Here is a 23,772-nt window from a genome sequence, read left to right as displayed (position 1 = left end):
CAAAATCCCAACTGATTTTGTGTGTAATACAGTGAGTGCAGTTTATCAGGATACCGTCCGCACCACTCCTTAATGCAGACGCAATCAGTAACTCCACACAGTTTACAGCCACTCTACTCGCTCTGAGTCTTCCCCTGACTCTGCGCATGGGATAACGTAGTTACAGCATCCGTTAAACTAACCTCGCTGGAGGTACTCTTGTTGCTCTCTTCCAGAAACTGCTGCAGGGTCACGACTTCACTTCCAGGGGAACCCGTTCGGAGGTGCCTGCCACGAGCATCCAGCGCCTCGGGCGTTCTCTGCTGCAGCACAGGACTAGACCTCGTGTGAGCCCTCAGGTACTGAATGGGGCTGCTGCTGCTGCTGGACCACGCCTCGTGCTCGTGCAGCAGGCTGAACTCCCCGCTGCTGTGGCTCTGGGGCCTGCTCTGATTGTGAATTGCACCTGCTTTGGGGCAAACGGCATTCAGTGATTCCATAGGAATATATGGGAGCTGTTGAACAGTACAACCATACGCACATCTGGAACAGTATCAGATTCAGTTAACAAAGTCCACTTAAAATATTAAATCCAGTTTAAAATACTAAAGCCACTTGTCCTTTCTTACTCAAACCAAGCAGATTTAACACAACTGCACTCCCCTGACTTACCTCTTACGGCTCTTTAAACATCATGGGGGTTTCTGAATACAACCCCTACCTCTCACTTATAATCTGGGCCTCCACCTACGTAACATCACATTCCAAGGGGCTAAAGAGGAGCCCCCATTCTTATTCAGCATCGCTGTGAGGCACATGCTCTACTGCACCAGTAATGAGTTTTACATTTAATGAAATACAAAGCATGGAATGGACAGAAAATGTTTTCTTAAACACAGTTCTTCAATGAAGACAATTCTCCCACACTGCTTCTCCCACAGCTTCTGCTGTTACTTCTAGTTTCTGACAACTGTGGCCTAAAGGAAGCACACAGCATCCAATGCAAAATGAATTCCACAGCACCGATTTTTATTGCTCAGTAATTGTGAATTGCTTGAGAAATACTGATGAATAATCAAGCATTTCCTATGCTGTGTTACTCCCAAGAAACGAAATTAACTTTGAAGAACAAGATTTCCAATGCTGTACAGAAAATGGGGTGAGGAGAACCCCAAAGACTCATGGAACAGACACAAATTAAACTAATAAAACTAATCCGAATCGCAAGCTGCCATTCACCTCTCAGCTTCCAACCTGATACTGTTTAATAAATGCAAACCACTAGTATTAAATGAAGTCTTCAGCTGGCAGCATTCTAGTCTAGTACATCCAATGGTCTCCAGCTAGAGATTATTATTCCCATTATAACCAAAAATGTCTCAGGAGTTATGATCTATGAAATTTATGAATCCAGGGATGTTATCCATCCTTTAGAAACAAATACAGATGACTACAGGCTGGTATTTCAGCCGCCGTTTTGTCCAGTTTGTGTGTTACACACAGAGCTTTACAGCAGTAGGATGCTAGGAGAAAAAAACCCATAATGGAGCAATTCCTTGCTTCCAAATGAGCCCTTTTAAAGTCATTTGGGGGAGTTCTTATGTTGTAACCTTCTTCCTTGGGTTAGGTTTGGTTTACGATAGTTTGTAACTTATGTACCAATATCACCCCTTTAATATTTATGAAAAACATGAGTTATATTAAGTATCCTCTCCTAATTTGAGGAACAAAGGCTATAAAACACCTAAAACAAAATCAGTCTGTGGTGTTTAGTGGGAATTCTTTTATTTTTCACTTATTTTAACCTAGAATAGATGATCTTACAGAGAAAACAATGAACATGAAGCACGTATGTGAATTCGCCTACAGCATACCTTTGACTTCATGGAGTGAAGCATTGTTATTGCTATTGCTAGTGGATGTTCTGCCACTATCAAGGCTGGCTGGTCTGGAAGCTAAATGGGAAATGAGGAGACACGATGAGGAACCGAGTTTTAGCGGGCGGCACGGCACCTCCACATTCTGCTCACAGAATGCTCAGAGGCAGGATCATGCACTACTGCACAGGCTGAGCATGCCCATTGCCAACAAAGTGGTTTCTTACACATCAGAAAGCGAAGGGATTTCCAGGCAGCCCAAGAGGACACTTTAGGAAAGGGCACTACAGGAATAGTAAAGGTACAAGGGAGAGGAAAAGAGAAATAGAGAAACAGAGTGTATGTTTAGAGTTGAACCAGGCTGGTTAGTGGGAAACCAGGGTCTGCAGGTGAAGGGCGTGCAGCAAGCGGCTGGTGAGCAGGTCACTTACAACAGATTTGACAAGGAACCTTGCACAGAGTTGAAATGCCACCAACAGGAGGAGCAAGAGCATCTGCACAGATAACGGCCTGCACTCCTATGCAACACAAGGAAACGCGCTGTTACTGTCCCCAGAAAGGTCTGTGCTCCTGCTCATTTTATTAAAGCTTCACTGCTACAGAATCTATTGCAGCTTTCGCTTCAAGCGTGGCTTGAAGGAAATGACAGTATGAAATACATAACAAATTTAGGTTTCACTGAAGGATAAAGGCCAGATTCAGATTTGGGTTTAAAATGGCTTTTAGGATGGAAATCATAACTTCTTTTCTTTTACTATTAACTCCAAATGCATTCTTAAAGGGAAAATGTTTTGATCCTGTTCAGATGCACTTCATAGATACTTTCTACTAGATAGAATATCTACTAGAGATATAGAATATCTGATGTAGTAGTTAAGAAAGAAAAGAACAATCTGAAGAAATGAGATTACACATTCAAGAGAGGCAAATCACAGAAAGCATGCTCGCTCCTAACCATGCCATTCACTCTTCCTTGCAAAGTTGGTTAACATTCACATAATGTATCCTTAATTCAGTTAGTTAAAGTTCACCTCTTACCATGAACTCTCGATCCTGTACTAGAATCATCACTAATACCTTGTGGACTTACATCTTCATAGGATGTGGTATCTAAGCACAGAGACATAAAAGAAGATGTAAAATGAAATGATTATTGAAATAGGTAAAATATACTGAGGCATTTTTCAAACCAATCCAGTTTTACTTAGGCAACACGCTGTAGGAAAACCCCACCAACACTTTATATAACTACAGTTATTAAACCTATGCCACATCTTAGCACTGCAACTCAAGTTATTGAAGTTGCTTTCTGTGGAATAACTTAACATAGAAGTAAACCCAGTATTTACACGAAATTGCTGTTACATACAGTCACGTCACGGTGCAAAAAGCTTCTACCTATACCTTTATTATTTAGCAACTGCTTGGATCTGAAGCCTGCAGAAGAGTTGACAGCTGCAAAGTTGATAGCTGTAGTAGAGAAGGCCATAGCTCCCAACTCCTTCCTCCTTTTACCCGCAGATATATCATCAGGACCCTCCAGATGCTCAGAACTACCTGTCCATTGTCCTCCTGCTAGGACCATGGACTGCACCAGGTCATTCATGGCTGGGATGCAAATGAAAGCAAATGATCAGCGTGGTCAATGTATTCGCTTCTGGTCTTATTTTGTACTGCAAAACGTTGGACAGTTTTCTAAGCATTAAAGCATATTGAATACTGGAAGATACAAGCACAAGATCATCCGTGTTATGACATGCAATCAGCTCAATGAGTGAGGAGTGGTGTAAGTCAAGCGACTCCTTTCAGCTCAGTTTGGGTCTTAAAACTGCTTTTATTACATATAATTGCCATGCTTGCGCTGCAGTATGCGTGTTAGAAGCTTTGATTCACTGTTTGCAATGAGAAAATGGAATGGAGAAGGATAAAATGGGCAAAGGTGTAATACAACATGATGTCAACAGTGATACGGGATCCTTGTACAGTGCAGGTTACTGCAGGGATACTGGATTTCACATAACAACAAATAAAAGGGTCTGGAAAAGATGACATCTGATGATATTCCCCTTCACTGCACTTTAACTAGAGAAAACTGTCCACCCCTCATTGGAAAACCAAATAAATCAACTCAATACAAACACTTTGGCAACAACGACTGATGGATACTTGAAGAGTGACAGACCACCATAGAGCCTCGCACTATCTTCTACCCTTTCTTTAAACAAAAGATTACAGTGATTTCTTAACAAAAGGCTTATGAAATGTGTGATTTGCAACTATTTAGTTTAACACAGTGCACTGTCAGTTTATATACACATAGAGATGTGTATATAGACAACTATGTATACAAATATATGCAGTCACAATGCACTGAATATATATATATGTATGTGCATGTGTGTGTATAGTGTGGGTATAGTATTGGGGGGGGGGGGTGCACATATATAAAGTATTCAGTGCCAAGGTTTAAAAAAAAAGGGAAAAAGGGAAAAGCTCCAGCTCCTTGTATTGTAGCAGGACTTGCACATTGCAAAAGAGGAGGTAAAATACAGCGCAGTCCAGGGAGAGGTTAGTGAAAAATTAGTAATGGAAGCCAGTGTAGCCATTGAGAAGAAGCTGAACTGTCAGAAAGTCTTACACATGGAGCGACGGTAGAAGGCCTTCATTTTGTCTTTTTCCTTCGGTCTGTTCCTCAAAAAGGGCAGTCTTTTCAGTGCAACCACTTTAATGTCATAGCATGAGGAAAAACGGAAACAGGGAAATGAAAGAAAAAGGGGAGAAGAACAGATGGAAGTTAAATGTTGAAACTAAGGACAGAAATGAATGTCTGAGTTTAAGCTATGCTACACGCTATCGTTCTCATGCTTCTGTGTGACAATGACACATGAAAGCTACACTGATATATGAAAGCCACGCTAGGAAAACCTTAACAACCTCAGAAATGCACTGAGAATAATGGTGAAGATGTAATACAGTTTGAAAGTTAAGTGCCAAGCTCTTGGAAAACATACAGGTAACTTCGCAGACTATTATAGAAATTGAGGATTATCTAGCTTTTACTGTGAAAAATAACATTTCTTGAACGTAAAGAAAATGTGAAGCAAAAAAAGCTTACAATGAAAGCAACTAAGTACAAATTCTGCTTTAAAATCTGTTCACACCATTATTGTTTGAGATTAAGCACTCCGGTAATGCCTTGCCCTGCATCTCCAATAGGACCCAATCTATTATCAGGCTCTATTTGCTATACTGTGTGCTAACTGATGACTGGTTATCTACTGTCTTGTTGGAAAATGACAGGGACCTGATGTTCAATCTACTGCTTGTATGCAGTGATTGTAGTATTTTACTGAAATAATCCACTTCAAATCTGTAATAGGAAAAGGACAGTCACGGTTTATGGGCTGGAATGGGACTGACCAAATCTTTTCGCTGAAATACGAGATTTATCAAAAAACAGAAGAATTAAATCCAAATGTGAGTGTTGCTGCAACACTTTGGGAGGGCTAAGAGAAAATTGAGATCAGTTCAATATATATAAAATATCAGAAAAGAGAGTTAAGATTACAAATAGTATTGTAAGATAGAGGAGGGAGAATCCCAAGTGAATCTAGTGCTTAGATTCAGCTCTTCGGCACTAGTAACACTTGCTTTTTCAATCACCAGATAGAGGTGTCAGCCAGCTGCCAAGCACACAGGAGCCACATGCAAACGACTGGCATGGAAAGATCCATAAAGAAATCCGTCATGGAATTACCGACCAGCATCCTTTATGCAGGTCTGAAAGCCCAGTCTATCAGCCCAAGATCTGCTCATTTCATCTCCCTCAAGTCACTCTTGGGACACGTACTTTGTCATTTACACTGGGTTTCTGCATTACCAGTAGCTTGTTATATAGCAGTTTAGTTTTTAGAGCATTATATATACGTATGTGTTTACAAGTGCACATAAACTATCCTGAAAGAGAAGGACATCTCCCTCTCCACCTATACTGGAGAGGTATCTATAGTTTTAATCTCCCTATTATTCTGTGTTTGCACTTAGTGAATTATCCACTACAGAAGTATACAGTATTTGGGTATATATAAGCTATACAAATATATTTTATCATCTACGTATACTTGTATGTACTTCAAAATAAGCAGTTATTTTGGTTGGGGTTTTATCAGATCAATAATGCTTTCCTGCTCTTGTAGACCCTGAGGAAATAAGCCAAATCCAACACAAACAAGGATGCTGCCTGGTTCATAAACAGCAGAGGCACTGCTGAACCTCCCACAAAGGAGAAGCGTGTTGTGTATTTAATAGTATACAGAACCCTGCCAAAGAAGCATGAGGCACAGCATCAGACTAGGCTTCTAACAGGCAAATAATCAGGTTTAGCATTAATCCCATCAAACCAGAGGCAATCCTGCTCTACTTTTTGCCATCATGGTGAAACATGATTCTTTGTGCCTTCTAACCCTTTATAGACAACCCCCCCCTCACTCTATAATACTTTATAGATATCTGATCCTTCTTCATTAAAAATGACCACCCAAATCTTACCAAAAAGCACACAGAGGATGTCCAAGTCACCTTTGGTTCTTGATCATTAACACAGAAACCTCCCAGAGGACTGATTTATGGCTCTGAGCAACTGCACCAAAAAGAAACTCTACTGCAACTATCGATGGCCTGGAAATCATCCATCAAAACCTGCCCCTTGGCAAAATGCACCCTCCTGGAGTGGAGCAATTACCTAAGGGAATTCTGCATAGAATACAACTAAAGAAACATCCTGCACAAAACCACTGGAATGGCCAAGCTACAGCAGGAACAAAGAGGCACCACAGTCTACCTTAGGCAGCTTGAGCCCTTTACACCTTTATTCCACAAGGCTTTAAAGCCAGGATGGCAGAAAGACTGTATCTGTCGTAGTAGTCACAGACTGTATCATACTCAAAAAACTCCAGTTCATCAGCTTTTCTTTCTCTTTTCAGTATTCAATGAACATGTTCTTGCTCCCTGAGCTGAGAATGAATGATGAGTACTGCGGGATTCCTCCACTGATCAGGAAACCTCCCGTTTTGTAATCTTCCTGCCATTTGCCAGAAATACTCTGGGGAATTCTGTATGGACAGTATTAAAATCCTCCAATCACTTTGTTCATGCCACAAGAAAATGCTAGGCAGACATCTGAATGCTTTGGTAGTAGAAAATGGAGCCCAATATACTACTTCTACCTCCACTATGACACGACGTGTCCTCCCCTCCTTTCCAGAGCACCTCAAGAGCCAAAAGGACTTCAAGCACTCTGAGACCTCAGGTGCTGTTGTCTCTGCAGAACAGGGTAACCTGACTGTTGCTCCAAGATCACCTGTCTCTGTAAGATGAGTGTTTCAAGGTCTCTTGAAAACATCTGCAGCAGAAAGTGTCCTGCAGCAGGGAAGCAGCCTCCATCGCCAGCTTCCAAAGCAGAAAATCCACAGATCTCACCCAGAGAACCTATCTGTCAGCAGTGCTAGTAGCAGGATAGTTCAGTTTGGAGCCAGTATCTCCTCCTGCTTTCTGTGACAGGGGATATGAGGTAGGAAACCTACATAGCTCACTCCAAGTCAGCTACTCTGTCCTCTGGCTTTGGAGAATATTGTGATGTGTGCCAGTGACTGCCATATGGGGAATGTTAGCTGCCTTCCCTTGCTTTCCAGAGGACACTTCCTTTGGAACCATCTCCGTTCCTAGGCACAGGGGATCAGGGTGCAACAGAACCTGTCTCTTCCCATACCCCAAACTGCCTACAACCAGTGTGGAAAGCTACAGTACCTGAGCACATGTGTGGACAGGCAGCAACTTCAGAGGTTTTCTCTTTCTTGTAGCTTCTTTCAGTGGAAGCTGCTACTGCCAAGCCACTTCTCACGGAAAAGAAAGCCGCAGTGTCCTGCTATTTGGGGTTTACAGTTGTTCTTAAAGCAGGAGAAACAGACTGCAAAATGTGCACCATTACTGGTACTTCACACCCAGATACTCTCCTGCTTTGTGAGGTGCAAACTGTCAGCACTGAATTGGCACATCAGTCCTCCAAATTCTATCAAAAACTGTGGTTTCCATGGCGATGTGTAATGGAGGAAGGTTAGGATCCAGGATTGGATCAGCCCTTCCAGTGTATGGATAAATACACTGGGATGAAGGGGAACATGAACAAAGTCCATGGAGCAGAAATTAATGAGGTCTGAACAACTTCAAACCTCTTTGAGGATCAGCCATGGGAACTTCAACCGTGGCTCCACCAGGAGGTAACTGCACCCTACAAGGTCCCAAGTATCATGCAGAGAAAACTGTCACACACAAAAGCCCTTCCAGAACATGGAATCACTGACACGGATGTGGATGGTCTGAACCAAAGCATGCACACTCTGGATTCAAACTAACACACTTGCAAACACATCCACTGTAGCTTCAGCCACTCCCGAGTTCCACAAGACTTCAGTTGAGATGTAAAAGCAACAGTTGCTCATTTCAATTCAAAAGTACCTGTTCTGAACCTTAACAGACCCTCACTGAAAAAAGCCAAGTTAGCAAGAAAGTGGTAAAATGTAACCTCAAACTTACTATTTTCTTCAGTTATTAATAAAGTACTCACAAATTGGATTTTAAAATTGGATTTTTAGCTCCCCTGACATAGTGGGTTTAGATGTTTTTAGCTTTGACTAAGCTTCTGCAAGAAGTACAGAAGAAAAAATGCATCATCATGGCTTCAATCATTTCTAACACAGCAAATTCAGAGCTGGCACAGAAGCCAGGATACCAATCTGCTGTCTTCTGAAACCCAAGACATCACATTTATAAAAGCATTGCAAAAGTGACTGTTAACACACGCATAGCCTGATGCTTTTACATGCACAGCCAAAATGCTTTTGGTGCGTAACTATTAAAGGGAATCATTGCAACCTGACACGGGGGCTGCAATATTATCGCTCAAGTTGTGAGAAATTGGGCAGTTTATGATTCATGCCACGAGTGGATTACAAAATATATAGATAATAAATGGACACACTGCACAGCATGTGGCCTTTTTACAACGGGCATCCTAACGTGACAGCTGTTGGGCTCTTGCAAGGAGAGCAAATTGTGTCTGGAATATTGGATCCATCCCCACCTCTGTAACCCTCCTCAGTCTCCCTCAGCCCTTAACTCCAATCTTTAGGCTTCTTAACAGGTTATGTCTATAAATTGCCTCTTCCTGTTGCCTATTCAAACAGTATAAAAGTTCTTCATCACTCGTTTTGTGAGATGCTGGAGAAACACCTCCAGACAGATCTATTTGACAGCTAAAGGATGGTAGCACAGTCACAGCTTGGAAAGCACTTCCAAGGCAAGGGGAAAGGTTCATGCTGGGACAAGAGGGACAAACAGAAAAGGGTTCTAGTGGTGGCATAGGACATAGTATATCCAGGATTCTGCTCACCTGACCCAGGAACAGCGCCTGCTTCAGCTTATCCAAGCACTGTAAATGCATTTTAGTATTTAGAGCTGAAGATATGCTAAGAACTAGTTCCTGCCCAAACACTCAAAGGGTTTGCAAGAAGTCGGTATAGACCTGTCATTAATAAATGAATTCAGGCTTCACTCCTAAAGACTTAAACCTTCCAAAACACAGAGCCTTTTCCAGCACCTCTTAACTTTTAATCACATCAAAACCACATTCAGCCAAGGATTATTAATAGAAAAACAAATGTTTTGCAGTACTCACTGCTACTCTTTTTGGTGCCCAAGGTCTGCCCATCTTCCAGAGAGTTGGAGCCCACAGAGGAGCTATCCTGACTGTCCTGGTGGGGCAGCTGCAGGAAGCCCTCACTGGACTCTGAGCGGGTGGGTGTAAGAGTCATGGACTTGAGGCGCTCTCTGTTAACATCCTTCTTGGACTTTATCAGCTTCCTCATTTTCAGAGTGATCCAGTTGCCCCTTCTGTTACCAACGACACAGCACATCGAAGGCATTAATGACACATCACTCATACCTCCAGACTTTTCCTGCTTTGTAAGCAAGAACACAGACATGATTCTGCTCCCCTGAAGTTTAAAGAGATCTTGATTTTCAGCTGGAGCAGAACAGGTATGCCGTGGGTTAGACCTGTGCTTAGATCATGTTCATCAGTACCTTCTTGGTGGAGACGGCTCATAGAATTTATACTGATCCATTATCTTCTCCTCCAATTTCTCCTTCTGTCGCCGTAATTCATTCAGCTTGTCGCTGTTAACAGAAATCAATGATAATGCATGCTTCAAAAATGCATGTATAATGTGTAAGTAGCACGTTCCTTTACATAGCTGTTCTCTCAAAGTTGTCTCTTATGAGGAATTCTTGTATAAGGCATGTTTCTTACTGAAAACTCCAGAAAGATACAGCAAACCAAGTCTTACATTTAATGTTATGATATAAACTCAAGAAAAACCCATTTGCTTTTATTACACAATAGAACTTTCCCCCTTTTTGAACAATAATAAAGAGCACCGGGGCTCTGATAGAATCATTTAGTCATGCACTTATTCTCTCAAATTCAAATCAACCCAGAAACTTTGCTTGTAGCAGAATGAGGAATACGTAACATTTTTAGTCCTCATTTGCATCATCAGCAATGAACACAGTTGCACTGAGCCTTCAGGACCAGAAATGTGTTTGTAGTTTATCTGCTTTTCATATATAATTTACATTTGTCTTTTAAAAAGAGAAACATTTCAGAAGGAGCACATTTCAGAATGCTGATTTCTATACGAAACAGAAGCTTTGAAGAAGTATTACGGTAACTGCCCTAAAGACAATAATTTCATTGTTTTAAAGACTCACATGTACTGCCTTTGCTCTACATGGAAGAGATCCTTGCTTTCCATATTCTGCTCAAGTAATGTTCTATTCTGTAGCATTAATGTCTGAATTTGATCTAGTAGATGTCTGTTTTCCTCCTCCAGATTTCCTTTAAGCTGGCTAAGCAGCTGTTAAAATACATGAAATGGTACATGCATATATATGTGAGCATATTTACACACAGAATGAGATTACCAAGAAAACTGAGGTGTACAAAGGGACTCAAATCAAACAGAAAAATTTATCATGACTCAACTGATAAAAGCTTCTTCGATGCTTTAAATAACTTAAATCAGTTTTACCCAACAGGAGCCCCAGTTTTTGTACTGCCTGCACAACAGGCAAATATTAATGTCTTCAGACCCACTTCATTATCTATAAACCCAGTGATTAATTCTCAAGCATCTGTGGTACAACCACATCCTGCTCTCCAGAAACAGGCAGGAGGATAACTTCTGTGAATCTAAAAATACATTTATATGAATATTACAGTGACATCAGTCATGATAAATAGCATAATTCCCACATACCTCACACTGATTATTTAGCTTTGTCGATGTAATATCCAGTTGCTGGTACTGTTCTTTGAGTTTGGAAAACTCAGCTTCTAATCGCGTTTGTTCTAGTTTGGAATTGTTCAATAGTGTTTTCAAATTCTTATGGTCTGTTTGGAGAACTTCGTTGTCTCTCAAGAGCTGACTGTAGGTGTGAGTAAGCCTGGAATTACAAGACATCATAAGGGAATATATGTAGATAGAAGGAAGTGTACCCATGTTTCAGAGGGCATGCGAGTAATGACACTTCTTTATGGAGTAGCTCTCTGCTACTCCATAGAACCCATACAACCATTTCTTGCTATCACACACTGGAGGTAAGTCATCTCAGTCTAGATTTCCTAGGTATGCATTCTGATTTAAGTCAACCACTCTGGGTTCTCTGTATGGTTAAAAATAAAGCAGGATTTCTAAATGCAGACATCACAACTGCTTTTAAGATCCCACTTTCCAAAATACAAGAATCTTACAAACAAGCTAGAATTTCTTCCCAACACAAACCAGTAATTAATAGGAACAATCGAAACTCTGGCAATGATGGATGTTCATATCTTGATTCTGGGCTCCCTCTGTCCCTGCTGGGCCTGGCCATGTCCCTTTCTAAAAACAACCTCCAGCCCCTACTAATCCTCCTCACACAACGCCAAAGGTAGGAGGCATTTAATTGTGAGCCTCTTTGCCAGATGAACAAACCTTAATGCCTCTGCTTGAGGGGGGAAGTATCATGCTATGTAAATACTACTGTTAAACCTAAGTACTTACGGCAAGCCGTATCTCAGTTGCAGGGGTCAAGCAGGACTTCACCACCCACTATGCTTCTACTCCTACTGGTATTAACCTCAATTATCTTGTCCCTTAAGCAACTCATGCGGAGTGGTTTGCTCCCTCTACAGCTCACAACCATGCTGCATCATGCTTGGCCTGGCATTCCTGAAGACAGTATGTGGAATTAAGTATCCTCAGGATATAATAATTACATTTTGTGGGCTTGAGTTTGGTTTCTTCCTATTCAGCCTTTCTAAAAAGACTGTATCACAGACCAACAAGAGGAGTTGCTGTAAGGTGTGAATTGTAAATGTCCTCAATTGCAGCACCAGGTATTAAGAAATGAGAGAGGATACAACACTTACTTAGAATGTACTAGCAAGTGCTCAGAGCTCTGCCAACACACATATTCTGTATCTGAGTATGTGTATTATTTTATGTGTAATCTATTCCATATGCACCACTCTGTATCTGACTTCTGCTTTACCTTTCATTTTCATCGCGGAGCTTTTTATACTCTGCTGCTACAGTTTCATGCTTTTCGTTTTGCTGCAGCATCTTCTCCTGTTCTACCTTGAGTACCTTCTCCAGTTCTTCCAGCTGCACCTTCTGTTTCAGCAACTGGTTGTACCTGCAAACAAAAATAATAGTTTAGTTACTTTTTTGTGGATTGACAAGAAAATATGGAATTTTGGAGAAAAGTTTCCAAGTTTAAAGATCTTAATGTTGCATTCAATACTAATTTTATTCGTAGTAGTTATACAGTGGCTTTTCCTCCGGAGTTGCAGACTCTAATTTCACTTATGCCCATTAGTATTTACCTATCTTCCAAGTCCTTATGCTCCACCTCCAGGTTTTTGTGTGCAGATTTCAGACTCCCATGCTTGGCAATCAGAGATTCGTACTCAGAAGCCTGGCGCTCGTGCAGCTGCTCCAGTTTCTCATGGTCTTTGAGAAGTGAATCATACAGTGACTTCAGATCCTCGCGCTCCTTGAGCACACATTCGTTCTCAGTTTCTAAAGCAGACTGCTGGATCAGCAGTTGCGCGTTCTGGTTCATAAGAGATGTGCTCTGAGAGTTAAGGGTGGAATTTTCAACCTGCAGTCAGAGACATTTGACAAGAGCTGCAAGTTAATTCCACGGTCTGGATTAGCTTTGTCCATCTCCTCCTATTGAGAGATTTCTTGAGTTTAACCCTCAGCATCTTAGCAACCTTCTAAGTTATTGCCATGGTGGGGAGGATATCAAATTATTATTTACCTTCAAATACCTGTTAAAGTGCTGTATAGATGAGATGAGCATTTGCCTGATATGACTAAAATAAAATGAGCTTTCATATTGGCATAGTTTGGGTTTTTTTAATCTTTATTGTACAGAATCTCTATTGTTCCCACAAAATTCTTATTGTACTCACATATTCTTTACAATGAGACTTCAAACAGTAGCATTCATTTAACAGAGAGTAAAGGAAATGAAACAATAGCACCTGGAAGGAACCACCCATATTCTGTTTTACTGAGGAACTGCACATCCCTGGTTCTCTTCCAACAGCAGTAATGTCACTTGGTCACCATGTACATGTGAGAGCTGGTGTACAGTTTCTCCACTGATTATGTCAGAAGAGTATTAATATCTATTAACACATTAAAGCCTTCAACAGTTGACAGATTAAAAAAACCCCAAAACAATAACAACTTTACTTTCTGTGCCTCTGGACAGCTTAACCTGAACTAATCATTGATGATCTTAAAAGAATGGCTGATACTTAACATGCTTGTCATCTGACCTGTGTTAGGCTAGATTCCTTCTCTTTCCTATTCAAGAGATGAAAACCACAAACTACTGAGGCTTCTAATGCCCTCAGGGTATCTATTAAGGGAAAAACCCCAAAATCTATCACTCCAGTGCACACTGTTACTAAGGAACAAATCCCTTTCTGTTGGAACTGCAGCATTCTTTGTTACAGACGAGAAAGCTGAACCTCTCACTGGAAATGAAGTAATGTCTGATGGCATGTGTATGCTGTGAAACTTCCCAGACTGAAGCCCGAGCTTGAAGTAGCTCAGAATTCCCAGTTGTCCTTTAAGACATCTTTTCTCTTCTATGCTCCTTACGGGAACTGGAAGGAACGGTAGAATTAGAGTTGCCTAAGGACAGTTCTGACATAGCCCGTGTAGAGCAGCTCAGTCTGCACTTCAGATTTAGCTAATAGTTAAATCACTTTATTTTCATGAACAAATTTCACCTTTCATTTTGATTCAGAGTTGATGGACAGTTGTCTTGCAACTTGCTTGAAGCTATGAGCAAAAAATAGCTGAATTTGAGGAAGAAAAGAACTCCCTTTCTCTGACTGTTGGGTGTAACATCACCCAGTCACTCCCAGCAACAGAAATTATATTGCTTAGTGAAGCTCACCACAAAAATATTTGATTTAAAATAAAAGCAAAAAGTGCTTCCTTCTCCCAACTCACTGCCTCAATACTTTAAATACCTGCAGTTAATTCATCCTCCAGGTTTATCCAATAGGAAAGGCCTGTGCTGTTGTGCAATTCATGACAAAAAGGAACCACGTAGATACTTCTTTTGACAAATGGTATTACAAAACCCTCAAAGAGTTCTGAATCTCAGAGATATGTCCTCATCTGATTAAAATGGTGCATTTCCATGCCCACATCCACTAGTTTTTAATGACTAGACAAGACACAGTGCGTGCATCGCTGTCCTGTTCCATTCCTGGCCTTTCCAGCCACAAAAGGGAGTGCACTAATCAGATTTCAGTGTGGTAGATGGAAAGTGCATCTGTGGTACAACCACATCCTGCTCTCCAGAAACAGGCAGGAGGATAACTGGAGACATCCACAAACTGCATTACTCGTTACTGTTTACTCATTTAAAGACTCCTTCACTCCTGGACTTCCATCCACCCTCCATCATTCCTGACACTGTTTACTATTTCTGCTGATTTGTGGACTTTGCATTCCCTCTCTAAGTAGTTTTAATTCTCAGAGCTCCAAAAAGCATTACATCTATTAACAAGAATATTTCATTTACCAGAGGAAAACAAGCTATGTATTTAATAACCCTCTGAAAGTATGAAGAATGACATCTGAATTTTGGCTCTAAGAGCTGCACGACTGTGGGCAATCACTTTTGTAATGCCCATGGTCACTCATTTCTCTGTCTCTGAATTATCTGAATTCAATCTTCACATACTTGAGTAGAATCATAGAATAGTCAGGGTTGGAAAGGACCTCAAGATCATCCACTTCCAACCCCCCTGACATAGGCAGGGACACCTCACCCTAAACCATCCCACCCAAGGCTTCGTCCAACCTGGCCTTGAACACCGCCAGGGATGGAGCACTCACAACCTCCCTGGGCAACCCATTCCAGTGCCTCACCACCCTAACAGGAAAGAACTTCCTCCTTATATCCAATCTAAGTAGTAGTAGGAGTAGTTTTTATGTGTCTCTTTGGACACCTTATTACCCTGACCTAGTTTAGAAGTACAAAAGAAATATAAACAGAAAAATATCTTAGAAGACCGGATATGAGAATTTTCTCCACTCCAAGGATAAAGTTAGGAGTTTAAATTGGACAAACATGAAGGATTAAAACCGACTTCCAGAGATGTTGTTATTCATCAGCAAACAAAATACTGACTGCCGGTAGTGCAGATTGTTTGCACATCATTTTCTTTTCCATGTCGGTACCAGAAGCAAATTGTGACTTTAAATCCATTATTGCCATTAGCTTTAAATGCTTCCATGTGAAAAAACCCTCTGCATTCATTTTAGTTTTGAAAGCAAACCAGGAAAATATTACCTGCAGTTTGGCATTCTGAGTTTGTAGAGTTGTATTTTGCTCCTGTAGAGAAACAGTCTGCCTCTGAAGTGCAAGAATCTGAGCCTGCAGATTGCTGTTCTGTGTCTCAAGCTGCTTTAATTGTGTCTTGAGTGCTTGCTTCTCTGCCTGCAGTGTGGCATTCTTAGAACATTAAAGGAAATATAATGAAAATGAGAGTTCAAAGCTGTTTACTGAACCGAAGTTAATACTTAAACTAGAGTTTGTTTCTTCTAAACAAACAAAGCAGCATGACTTCACAGAGATTTACAGTTCTGTTCCAGTGTGTAAATCATCCTGTAGAACCATGTAACACAGCAATATTATCACTACAGGTTAAGATTGAAAAAACATGTAACTACTATTGTACCTATGGAGAACCAGCAGAGAAATCTCCATGACTCATTTAAATAAAGATCATATAAAAGGGATTTAGAGATATTTATGGATTCAAAAGGGCAAATTCAGGTTTCCACATTTCCTTCTATATGCTGGTCAAGTGCTTTACAGCAGAATCCAGAACAGAATCCAGCAAAATCCAGCTGCTTCACAAGCTATATTTAACTCAGATTCTGCTTGGATCATAAAGTAGGTGATAAATTGCGTATTTCCTTAAAAATCCTCTCATTTATATTAATGGAACAGCTCACAATAAATACCTAAATCAGAATAGTATTTGAAACACATCTTACATTCCTCTCCACTTCAATTAATCTATCTTTAACTTTCAATAACTCTCTAGTAGTTTCCTGGTTTTCCTTCTCCCACTTATTGACAGACTGATCTTCCCCACTTCTCGGAGGAGAACTCTGAACCATCCTTTCCTCTTCTTGTCTTTGCTTGAGGGCTTCATAGTTCTTTTTCACCTGAAATTATTTAGGACAACTTACATTAGGTTCAACCTCTTCCATTTTCTACATCCTAACTGACTACATGAGCATACCATCTTTCAAAGAACAGAAAGTGCTACATCACTGTGTTGGTAGATTTGCTTTTTGCATATGATTGCGAGATGATGTACAAGATATTTATGGATATGGATAGCTTAACCCTAACAAGTTTCTAAAGGAAAAAGACCTCTATTTTCTGTTTTATTTCAGTGCTTTCAGCTGTATCCCCCCACCTACTATACCACCTACTACAACAAACGAGATTCTATTTCACTTTTTAACCAGCCCACTTGGGCTGTTCATGGCATGTAATTGAAAATGACTGCTTCTGACATCGCAAATCAAATCAACCTCAGATTATTCATCCACCTGACACATTCTATGACCAATGAATAAACTCATCAACTTCTCCTGTGATTTCAACACTGGGCCTGTATCACTACAGTCTTAAAAGGCAGGCATGCATTTGTCCTGCTTTACATCACCTGAATGGTGCCCACCTTTTGTTGTCTCACACAAGGTTGAGTGTAGAAATAACAGTAACTGAAATGGGAGTAATTTGATCTTATTGAAAAAAAATCACCATTCTCTTACTGTTTTAAGTTCCTGACGGAGCTGCTGGTTCAGATTTGTTGATTCTTCTAAACGTGCCTCCAGAGCAGCAATTTTCTCTTCTTTTATTTCAAGAGACTTCTTAAGCGTGGATTCTAGCTTTGACTCCAAAAGCTTGTACCTACTGGTCAATGACACCACACGCACACACACATATAAAAGTCTGTATTTTAAAGGATTGTTTGAGGTATTTCACTTCTAAACTGTTCTGAAACAGTAACCTCAAAGCTACATGCAAAACTGCTTGGATGCTGCTCTATTCAAAAGCATGAACGCACCTCAGTAGTGATAGCAAGTCCTGTGTTTAAAACACCAGAACATGACAGCCAAACCCATTTCTGAAACCTTATTTCTTTTAAAACCTATCAGAAAGACAAAAAGCCCCGTTGAGCCACAGCAGCAGGGCGCTGGCTTTGGATCATTAGCACGTGTGTGATGACAGCACTCTTCTTTCTGGCTCCCCTCCAGAGAATCCAGCGGGGACCTGAACTAAATTAGGATGTGAAGTATTTGGAGAGCAAGATTCTCATCAATTTCCATTTCCTGCTGGCTCACAAAGAGGAGGAGCAGGGAGGGAGATGAACGCAGCACTTTGCAGGTGCATACTCATTTGATGTATGAGTGTGCAAATTGCTCACTCAGCCCAGCTGCTGCTATTTTTAAGACTGTTACCACTCCCAATGTGTAAAACTGCCATTTTTTTACTACATTTATAATATTTTAGGGCACCTAAACCTCCCTAATTACATATTTGGGAGAGAAATGGTCAGATTTAGAACATATCCCTTTAGAACAGTTATCTCCTTTTTAGAAAACACTAAAAGCCACACTCATTAATCACTCTTAAGCAGTTCAGTCTCTGTACATGTGCTCAGAATCTGGAAAACATCCCACTTCTCCCCACAGTAGGATTAAATAAAGCAAACCACTAATATCCCCCTTTTTAATCTTGACTGCTGAAGAATCTATCAGCTTAGTGAAAGGAATAGACTGCAAAAGACTCCTGAATGGACAAGAGCATTAGATCTAGTCAGGAACTGGAGCAGAAGACCAATGGTAAGAGGATTAATAAGTCGAGAGCTGTCCAGTAGCATCATGTAGTAGGATGAGAATCCTACATTTTAAGGTCTGACAAGTAATTCTCAGAGACTTAAGAAATAGTAGGCAGTCTATGACAAGTAGAATAGACAGTGTTTCATCTTCTTGAGCTGAAGCATATATCCAGTTATACATTACACAGAAAACAAAGAAGAGAAAAGACTAATAGCAGAGACCCAATCTCCAGTTTCCTTTTGAACACCTCATAATCAAAGACAGTAGGAACTTTCTAACTCCACTGAGGTTTGGCTATTTCAGTTTTAGGGTCAACGTCCATGAATCTGTTTGCCTAAAGACAACAGCTATTAGAAGGGATAGAGAAAATGGAAAACGCTTCAAAGTTAACTCATCAGACGTAGTAGGCCCCAAGAGAAAAACTCTGCAGTGCTACCAAGAACATCCAACAGAAACCACAAGCAGCTCTCTCCAAGCAAAAAGAGAGAAATTATGCATTTTTAATTCCCATCACCAACATGAGAGAGGCAGACCAAAAACACACTGAGAAGTCATTCTGGCCATAATGTACATGATGAAATAATTGCTAATGCCTCACCTATGCAATAATGTAAGGAAATAAACCCAGGTACCTTTTGGATGAATGAGGAAGTAGAGAATAATGGAAAGGCAGGAGAGGGGCAGAGCAAAACTTCAAACCAACCAATGTTTCCACTTTGAAAACAAATATTGCCCATTCACTATCTCCAACTCTACACGAAGTTTGAGAAGCTGAAAACTGTAGTGTAGCCCAAATCACTTCACATTTAAAACAATGTGGCCACAAGCCTGAGCTCAAAGATCAGCTTTAAACAGTGCTCCAGGTAAGCTTCAAGATCTAATGCTTCCCACACATTTCACCTCCTCGGATCAGCCTGAACAGGTACATCACACCCAAACAGCCTGATGGCCAAATATCATGAACCATCAAATCTTCCATCTGCTTTTGTGGTACTTTCACATGGGCAGTGCTGGACAATCCAGTTCACCATGAACACCCCTCTAGACAGGCGTTATCTCCTTCTGCAAGGCAATCTGCATAGAATTAGGCATGAGCTGTTCTTATGCAGTGCAGCTGAGCAGCACCACATTACAGGAGATCTAATGCCAGCAGCAGCCATTTGCCAAGTGCAGGTCAATCAGTATGCAATGCTTGAGCCTGCCCCGAGCTGCGCTCTTAATACATACACAGCAAAAAGGTGCAGGAGCTCCTTGCAAAAGGAATACCCATTAGAAAAGAAGTATAGGGATGTGGAGGGAATGAAAATTAACTTCTTTGTGTAATTCCCACACACAGCTAACCTGGAAGCAGAGGAAGAAATGAAACGGGTCGTGAAATATGCCAGAAGTATGTTGAAAGTTCATTTATGGATTATAATTTAATGAAAGCTGGATGAAACTCCCTCTTCCAGAGACATGCAACTCCAGAATTATCTTCCAAATTATAATTTATAGATCAAACGTAACATCATTCAGTAGAACGCGAAGGAAACACCAGTGTTATATGGCCCAATGTCACAAACCAACTAACCTATAAGAAGTGAACCCACAACAGCTGATCTTTAGGAGTATAAGCACTAGCAAAGGACAAATGCTGTTGTCTGGAAAGGGGACGTAGCTTCAAATTTTTCATGTAGTATAATCTACAAAAGTGCCTTCACAGGACAACATTCTCTCCCTTCATGGGAGCACTTACTCCAACCACTTGGAATCTAGAACATGGGTTAGAAAAACCTTGCTCAATCTGGACTTCTTCATCTAAGCAGTTTAAGCTTCAACTCAGCTCAATGATTGTTTTTCATTGTCTGGTATATTCGTGCAACACAGTAATGCTCAAATCAGAAGGGATCTCACTAGTCAAGTTCTGAGGACTTTTCTTGACAGAACTCCTGGTCTGTGGGTTGATAAAAGGTGGATGAAAGACACAAGCACAAAACAAGAGGTGGTAACAGATTCTTCATACAGGATTCTGGCACCACCCCACCTACAGAGCATTGGCAGCAAGAAAGAGAAACTGATTTTGATTGGGTGGGGGGGGATATAGATACAGATATTTTGACGTAGAAGACCCAAAATCAATCTAAATGTTCATGACAATCAGTTATAATGACAGACCATGGCAGCAGCTTTTCTTGTTTTCTTCAATAGCACAACTGAATAGCATCATGGAATAAAGCTTGGCTAGAAGCCCACGCTTTTCTCCTGTCACAAGTTTTCCCTAAATCCCTGCATGACAAGACAGAACACAACATACAGTAGAAGAAAACAGATGTCAGGATAGCAGCTGCTTTATAATGGCAGGTGTGGTAGAGTGATAGAGCCACTATGAAGTTTTGGAGACACTCAAGTATTGGGCACTTCCCAACCAGTCTGAGTGGGAAAGCAGCTTCCTTTTGGTAGGAAGGATTAGAAGGAAACAGTGGAAGGAAAGAGTGAGACAGTTTAAGGTAACCACTGTGTGACAAAGTGTAAAAACCCTTTCTATCAGTCAAGCAGTCAAGAAGGAAAAAGCCCACTTTGGTTCTATTATCTTTTACTGCTCCTGCTCCTGCTGCTAACTCGAACATAAAGCATTTTAATTATACATTAGCTCTATGTACTGACAGACTTCAAGAAATTTCTTGGTGACAAAAAGTGGCAACTCTCTTTCAGAGACAGCTGAATGGAAAAGCACATCAACTACCTTATTATTTCAAAGAATAGCAAGTTCCAATTTGGGTCTATTAATGTGCCTTAAAAAAATCTCAGAGTATGCACAAAACCAGTCTGTAGGACTACTTTATGAGTGAAAAAGAGCCTCATTTCTGCCTGTTCCAGGTAGGCCCTGACATCCTCACCTGTCATCACTGCTCTGCTCATCATGCAAGAGGCGCTCCTTGTTTAAGCCTATTTTTTCAAGTTCGTGGGCCAGTTTTTCTAAATCATTGTTCATTTGTTGAGTCTTCAGTTTCTCATTCACCAAGTCCTTGCACAGAGAAAGGTACAGTCAGAATTACCATGTAAATAAAATGATGCACTCTTAACCCTAGAAGTGCTGAGGCAAGAGTCTTTTGTGACTACATGACTTGAATAACTCAATGGTAACTCTCCTTTCCTTCCCATTCAGCTAGACCAGACATCACACTGCAACTACAGTATGATTTCACCCTAGGTGTTCACTCCCTTCCTTGCTGTAGGAGTTCCCTTTCAAACTTGGTTTTGAACATTACAGTGAAGGGAAAAGATTTCAGCCAGAACCAATACTGACATGAAGCATAGAGCAACATTCATTTAACAAAGGCTCCATGACAATCTGCAAGCAACCTTACAGAATTAAGTGTAATATGGTTCTATTATTCCATTTGACTATTATGACTGTATAAATTTTGATTGTCTAACACTTTCCTTACTTGTACCCATTACGGATGCTATTAGTATGCAGATTAAAGCACAGAAACTACAAAATATAAGATCTTTCTGAAACACACAGGTATCATTTCTCCACATACCAAACAGGACATGCCAGGAGTGGTAACTGATTTCTGTTTACCTCTCGTAAAGTGACAAGGGTTTTCTTATCAATGGTGGCTCTTTTCACGAGTTCCTTGTTTTCTTTTTCTAGTTCTTTCAGGCGCACACATGACTCTTTATATACAACTATTTCTTTAAACAGAGATTTATTTTCCCTTTCCAGGTTACTAATCTTTACATTGTTCTCTTCTAAAGTACTGTCTTTGATTTCTGCTTGTTGGCGAAGCCTCTTATTTTCCTTTTCTAGCTGTTTCTTATCCTTTTCCAGTTGAGAAGTCTCTTGCTCTAACAACTTATTCTCCTTTTCCAACTGCTCTAAGCGCTTACTGGAGATTTTTAACTCTTCCAAGTTCTTTTGCAGAGTCTGATTTTCAGACTCCAAATCCTGTAGTTCACTTTCTAATTGCTGAATCTTCTTATTGCTGTTTTCAAGGGCTTTCTGTAGCCTTTGGTTTTCTGTGTCCAGGCCCTGGTAGCTGACTTCCAAGCGTTCCGTCTTCTTAAATGAGGCTTTCATGAGCTCCAGGCTTTTTTTAAGTTGCTCCTTTTCACTCTCCAGCTCCTTGTTTTCTAATTGTAACTGTGCCACTTTAATGCTTGTGCACTTCAAGGATTCAATTGTTCTTCTTAATTCCAGATTTTCCTCATCAAGCTGCGAATTCTCCTTTTCTAAGGATTCTAATTGAAAAGTGAGGTTTTTCAGGCTATCCAAAGTCTTTTTCAGTTTCCTGTTTTCCATTTCCAGGTCTGAGTTTTCTTGTTCTAAGGCCTCGATCTTCTCACAAGTGATTTTTAAGGTAGTGATTTTTTTCTGTAATAGCTCGTTTTCCTTCTCGAGACGATGCAGCTCATTCTCCAGTTCTTCTGCTCTCTCCCCTTTCTCTTTATAGTGCTCTAGCTCTTTCCTGACTTGTTTCTTCTCAAATTCAATCTTATTTAACTTACTGCTGGTCTCTTTAATGGACTCATGAAGGATTTTATTTTCCTTTTCGATTTCTTTCATTCTGGCTTCAGCACTGATTTGGGAGCGTTGTCTTAGAGAAGCTACAGTTTGATTCAAGTGTTCATTTTCTTGTTCTAATAGCTTAATCTAATTTGGGTAGAAAAACAGTAAACTCTGGTGAGCAACACTCCAACAAGTAATTATTTCCATATATAAACGGAAAGTTACTAAGATTAAAAGATTCCATCATATTTCTCGTTCATTTTTAGTTAAAACAAGAACTATCCTTTTACTCTATTTGAATTATTTATTTGAAGCATTACACACACTGTGTATGTACACAGGTGCAGGCTTGACAACAAAGTAAGTCAAAATGAAAGTCTCTTCCTCTTGGCTATTAATAGATAACATAAGACCAAAACCAACACAAGCACAAAGCAAAACAAAGCTCAGTCTGCTTCTCAGCATCGTTTCAGTTTCATTTGCGTTTAACCAGATATGGATTATTTTTCTTCAACTCTAATTCCCAGAGATATGTAGCCACAAAAAACAAACCTGCAGCCAAGTTATGAACCAAACTTTACGTGGAGGGAGGTGTGAGAGCCACAAAAGTGTCTTTATTTCCCTTGGAAAAAGTATTGTGGGATACAAGGGCATCCTGATCACAGACAGTAACACTTTGCGAAGAAACAGCAAAGTCCCATTAAGTTTTGAGTTAAAAAGAACCCTTGGACATGATATTCCAGAACAGCTTCCAGAGAAAGTAAATCATATTGGAACTGAATTCTTTTCTTAAGTAACATATTCCCAGATCTCCTACAAGTATAAAGGCAGAATTCACATCTTCCTTTTCAGTGTTTCT

The 23,772-nt window shown here is 40.4% G+C and overlaps 1 protein-coding gene across 12 annotated transcripts in view; it reads right to left on the bottom strand.

The window, feature by feature from the left end:
* Nucleotides 1–23,772, bottom strand: part of CCDC88A (coiled-coil domain containing 88A) — an 87,500-nt gene that overhangs the window by 12,689 nt on the left and 51,039 nt on the right. For 4 of the 12 annotated variants that reach the window (XM_065682493.1, XM_065682494.1, XM_065682485.1 and 1 more), the window contains exons 16-32: nucleotides 21,987–23,057; nucleotides 21,295–21,422; nucleotides 17,348–17,489; nucleotides 16,556–16,729; nucleotides 15,846–16,007; nucleotides 12,841–13,118; nucleotides 12,507–12,650; nucleotides 11,231–11,417; nucleotides 10,683–10,828; nucleotides 9,996–10,088; nucleotides 9,589–9,803; nucleotides 4,495–4,578; nucleotides 3,261–3,464; nucleotides 2,895–2,966; nucleotides 2,288–2,374; nucleotides 1,854–1,934; nucleotides 183–448 (exon numbers count right to left, since the gene is read on the bottom strand). In XM_065682493.1, coding sequence (XP_065538565.1) covers nucleotides 183–448; nucleotides 1,854–1,934; nucleotides 2,288–2,374; nucleotides 2,895–2,966; nucleotides 3,261–3,464; nucleotides 4,495–4,578; nucleotides 9,589–9,803; nucleotides 9,996–10,088; nucleotides 10,683–10,828; nucleotides 11,231–11,417; nucleotides 12,507–12,650; nucleotides 12,841–13,118; nucleotides 15,846–16,007; nucleotides 16,556–16,729; nucleotides 17,348–17,489; nucleotides 21,295–21,422; nucleotides 21,987–23,057 — 3,534 coding nt within the window. The remainder of the gene's footprint in view (nucleotides 1–182; nucleotides 449–1,853; nucleotides 1,935–2,287; nucleotides 2,375–2,894; nucleotides 2,967–3,260; nucleotides 3,465–4,494; nucleotides 4,579–9,588; nucleotides 9,804–9,995; nucleotides 10,089–10,682; nucleotides 10,829–11,230; nucleotides 11,418–12,506; nucleotides 12,651–12,840; nucleotides 13,119–15,845; nucleotides 16,008–16,555; nucleotides 16,730–17,347; nucleotides 17,490–21,294; nucleotides 21,423–21,986; nucleotides 23,058–23,772) is intronic. The other 8 variants (XM_065682495.1, XM_065682491.1, XM_065682496.1 and 5 more) reach the window with 6 other exon arrangements.

This window comes from Lathamus discolor, chromosome 5 (genome assembly GCF_037157495.1).
Source record: "Lathamus discolor isolate bLatDis1 chromosome 5, bLatDis1.hap1, whole genome shotgun sequence".
Lineage (NCBI taxonomy): Eukaryota > Metazoa > Chordata > Aves > Psittaciformes > Psittacidae > Lathamus > Lathamus discolor.
The sequence above is the reverse complement of the archived record's forward strand: the minus strand, read 5'-3'. Positions and strand labels throughout refer to the sequence as shown.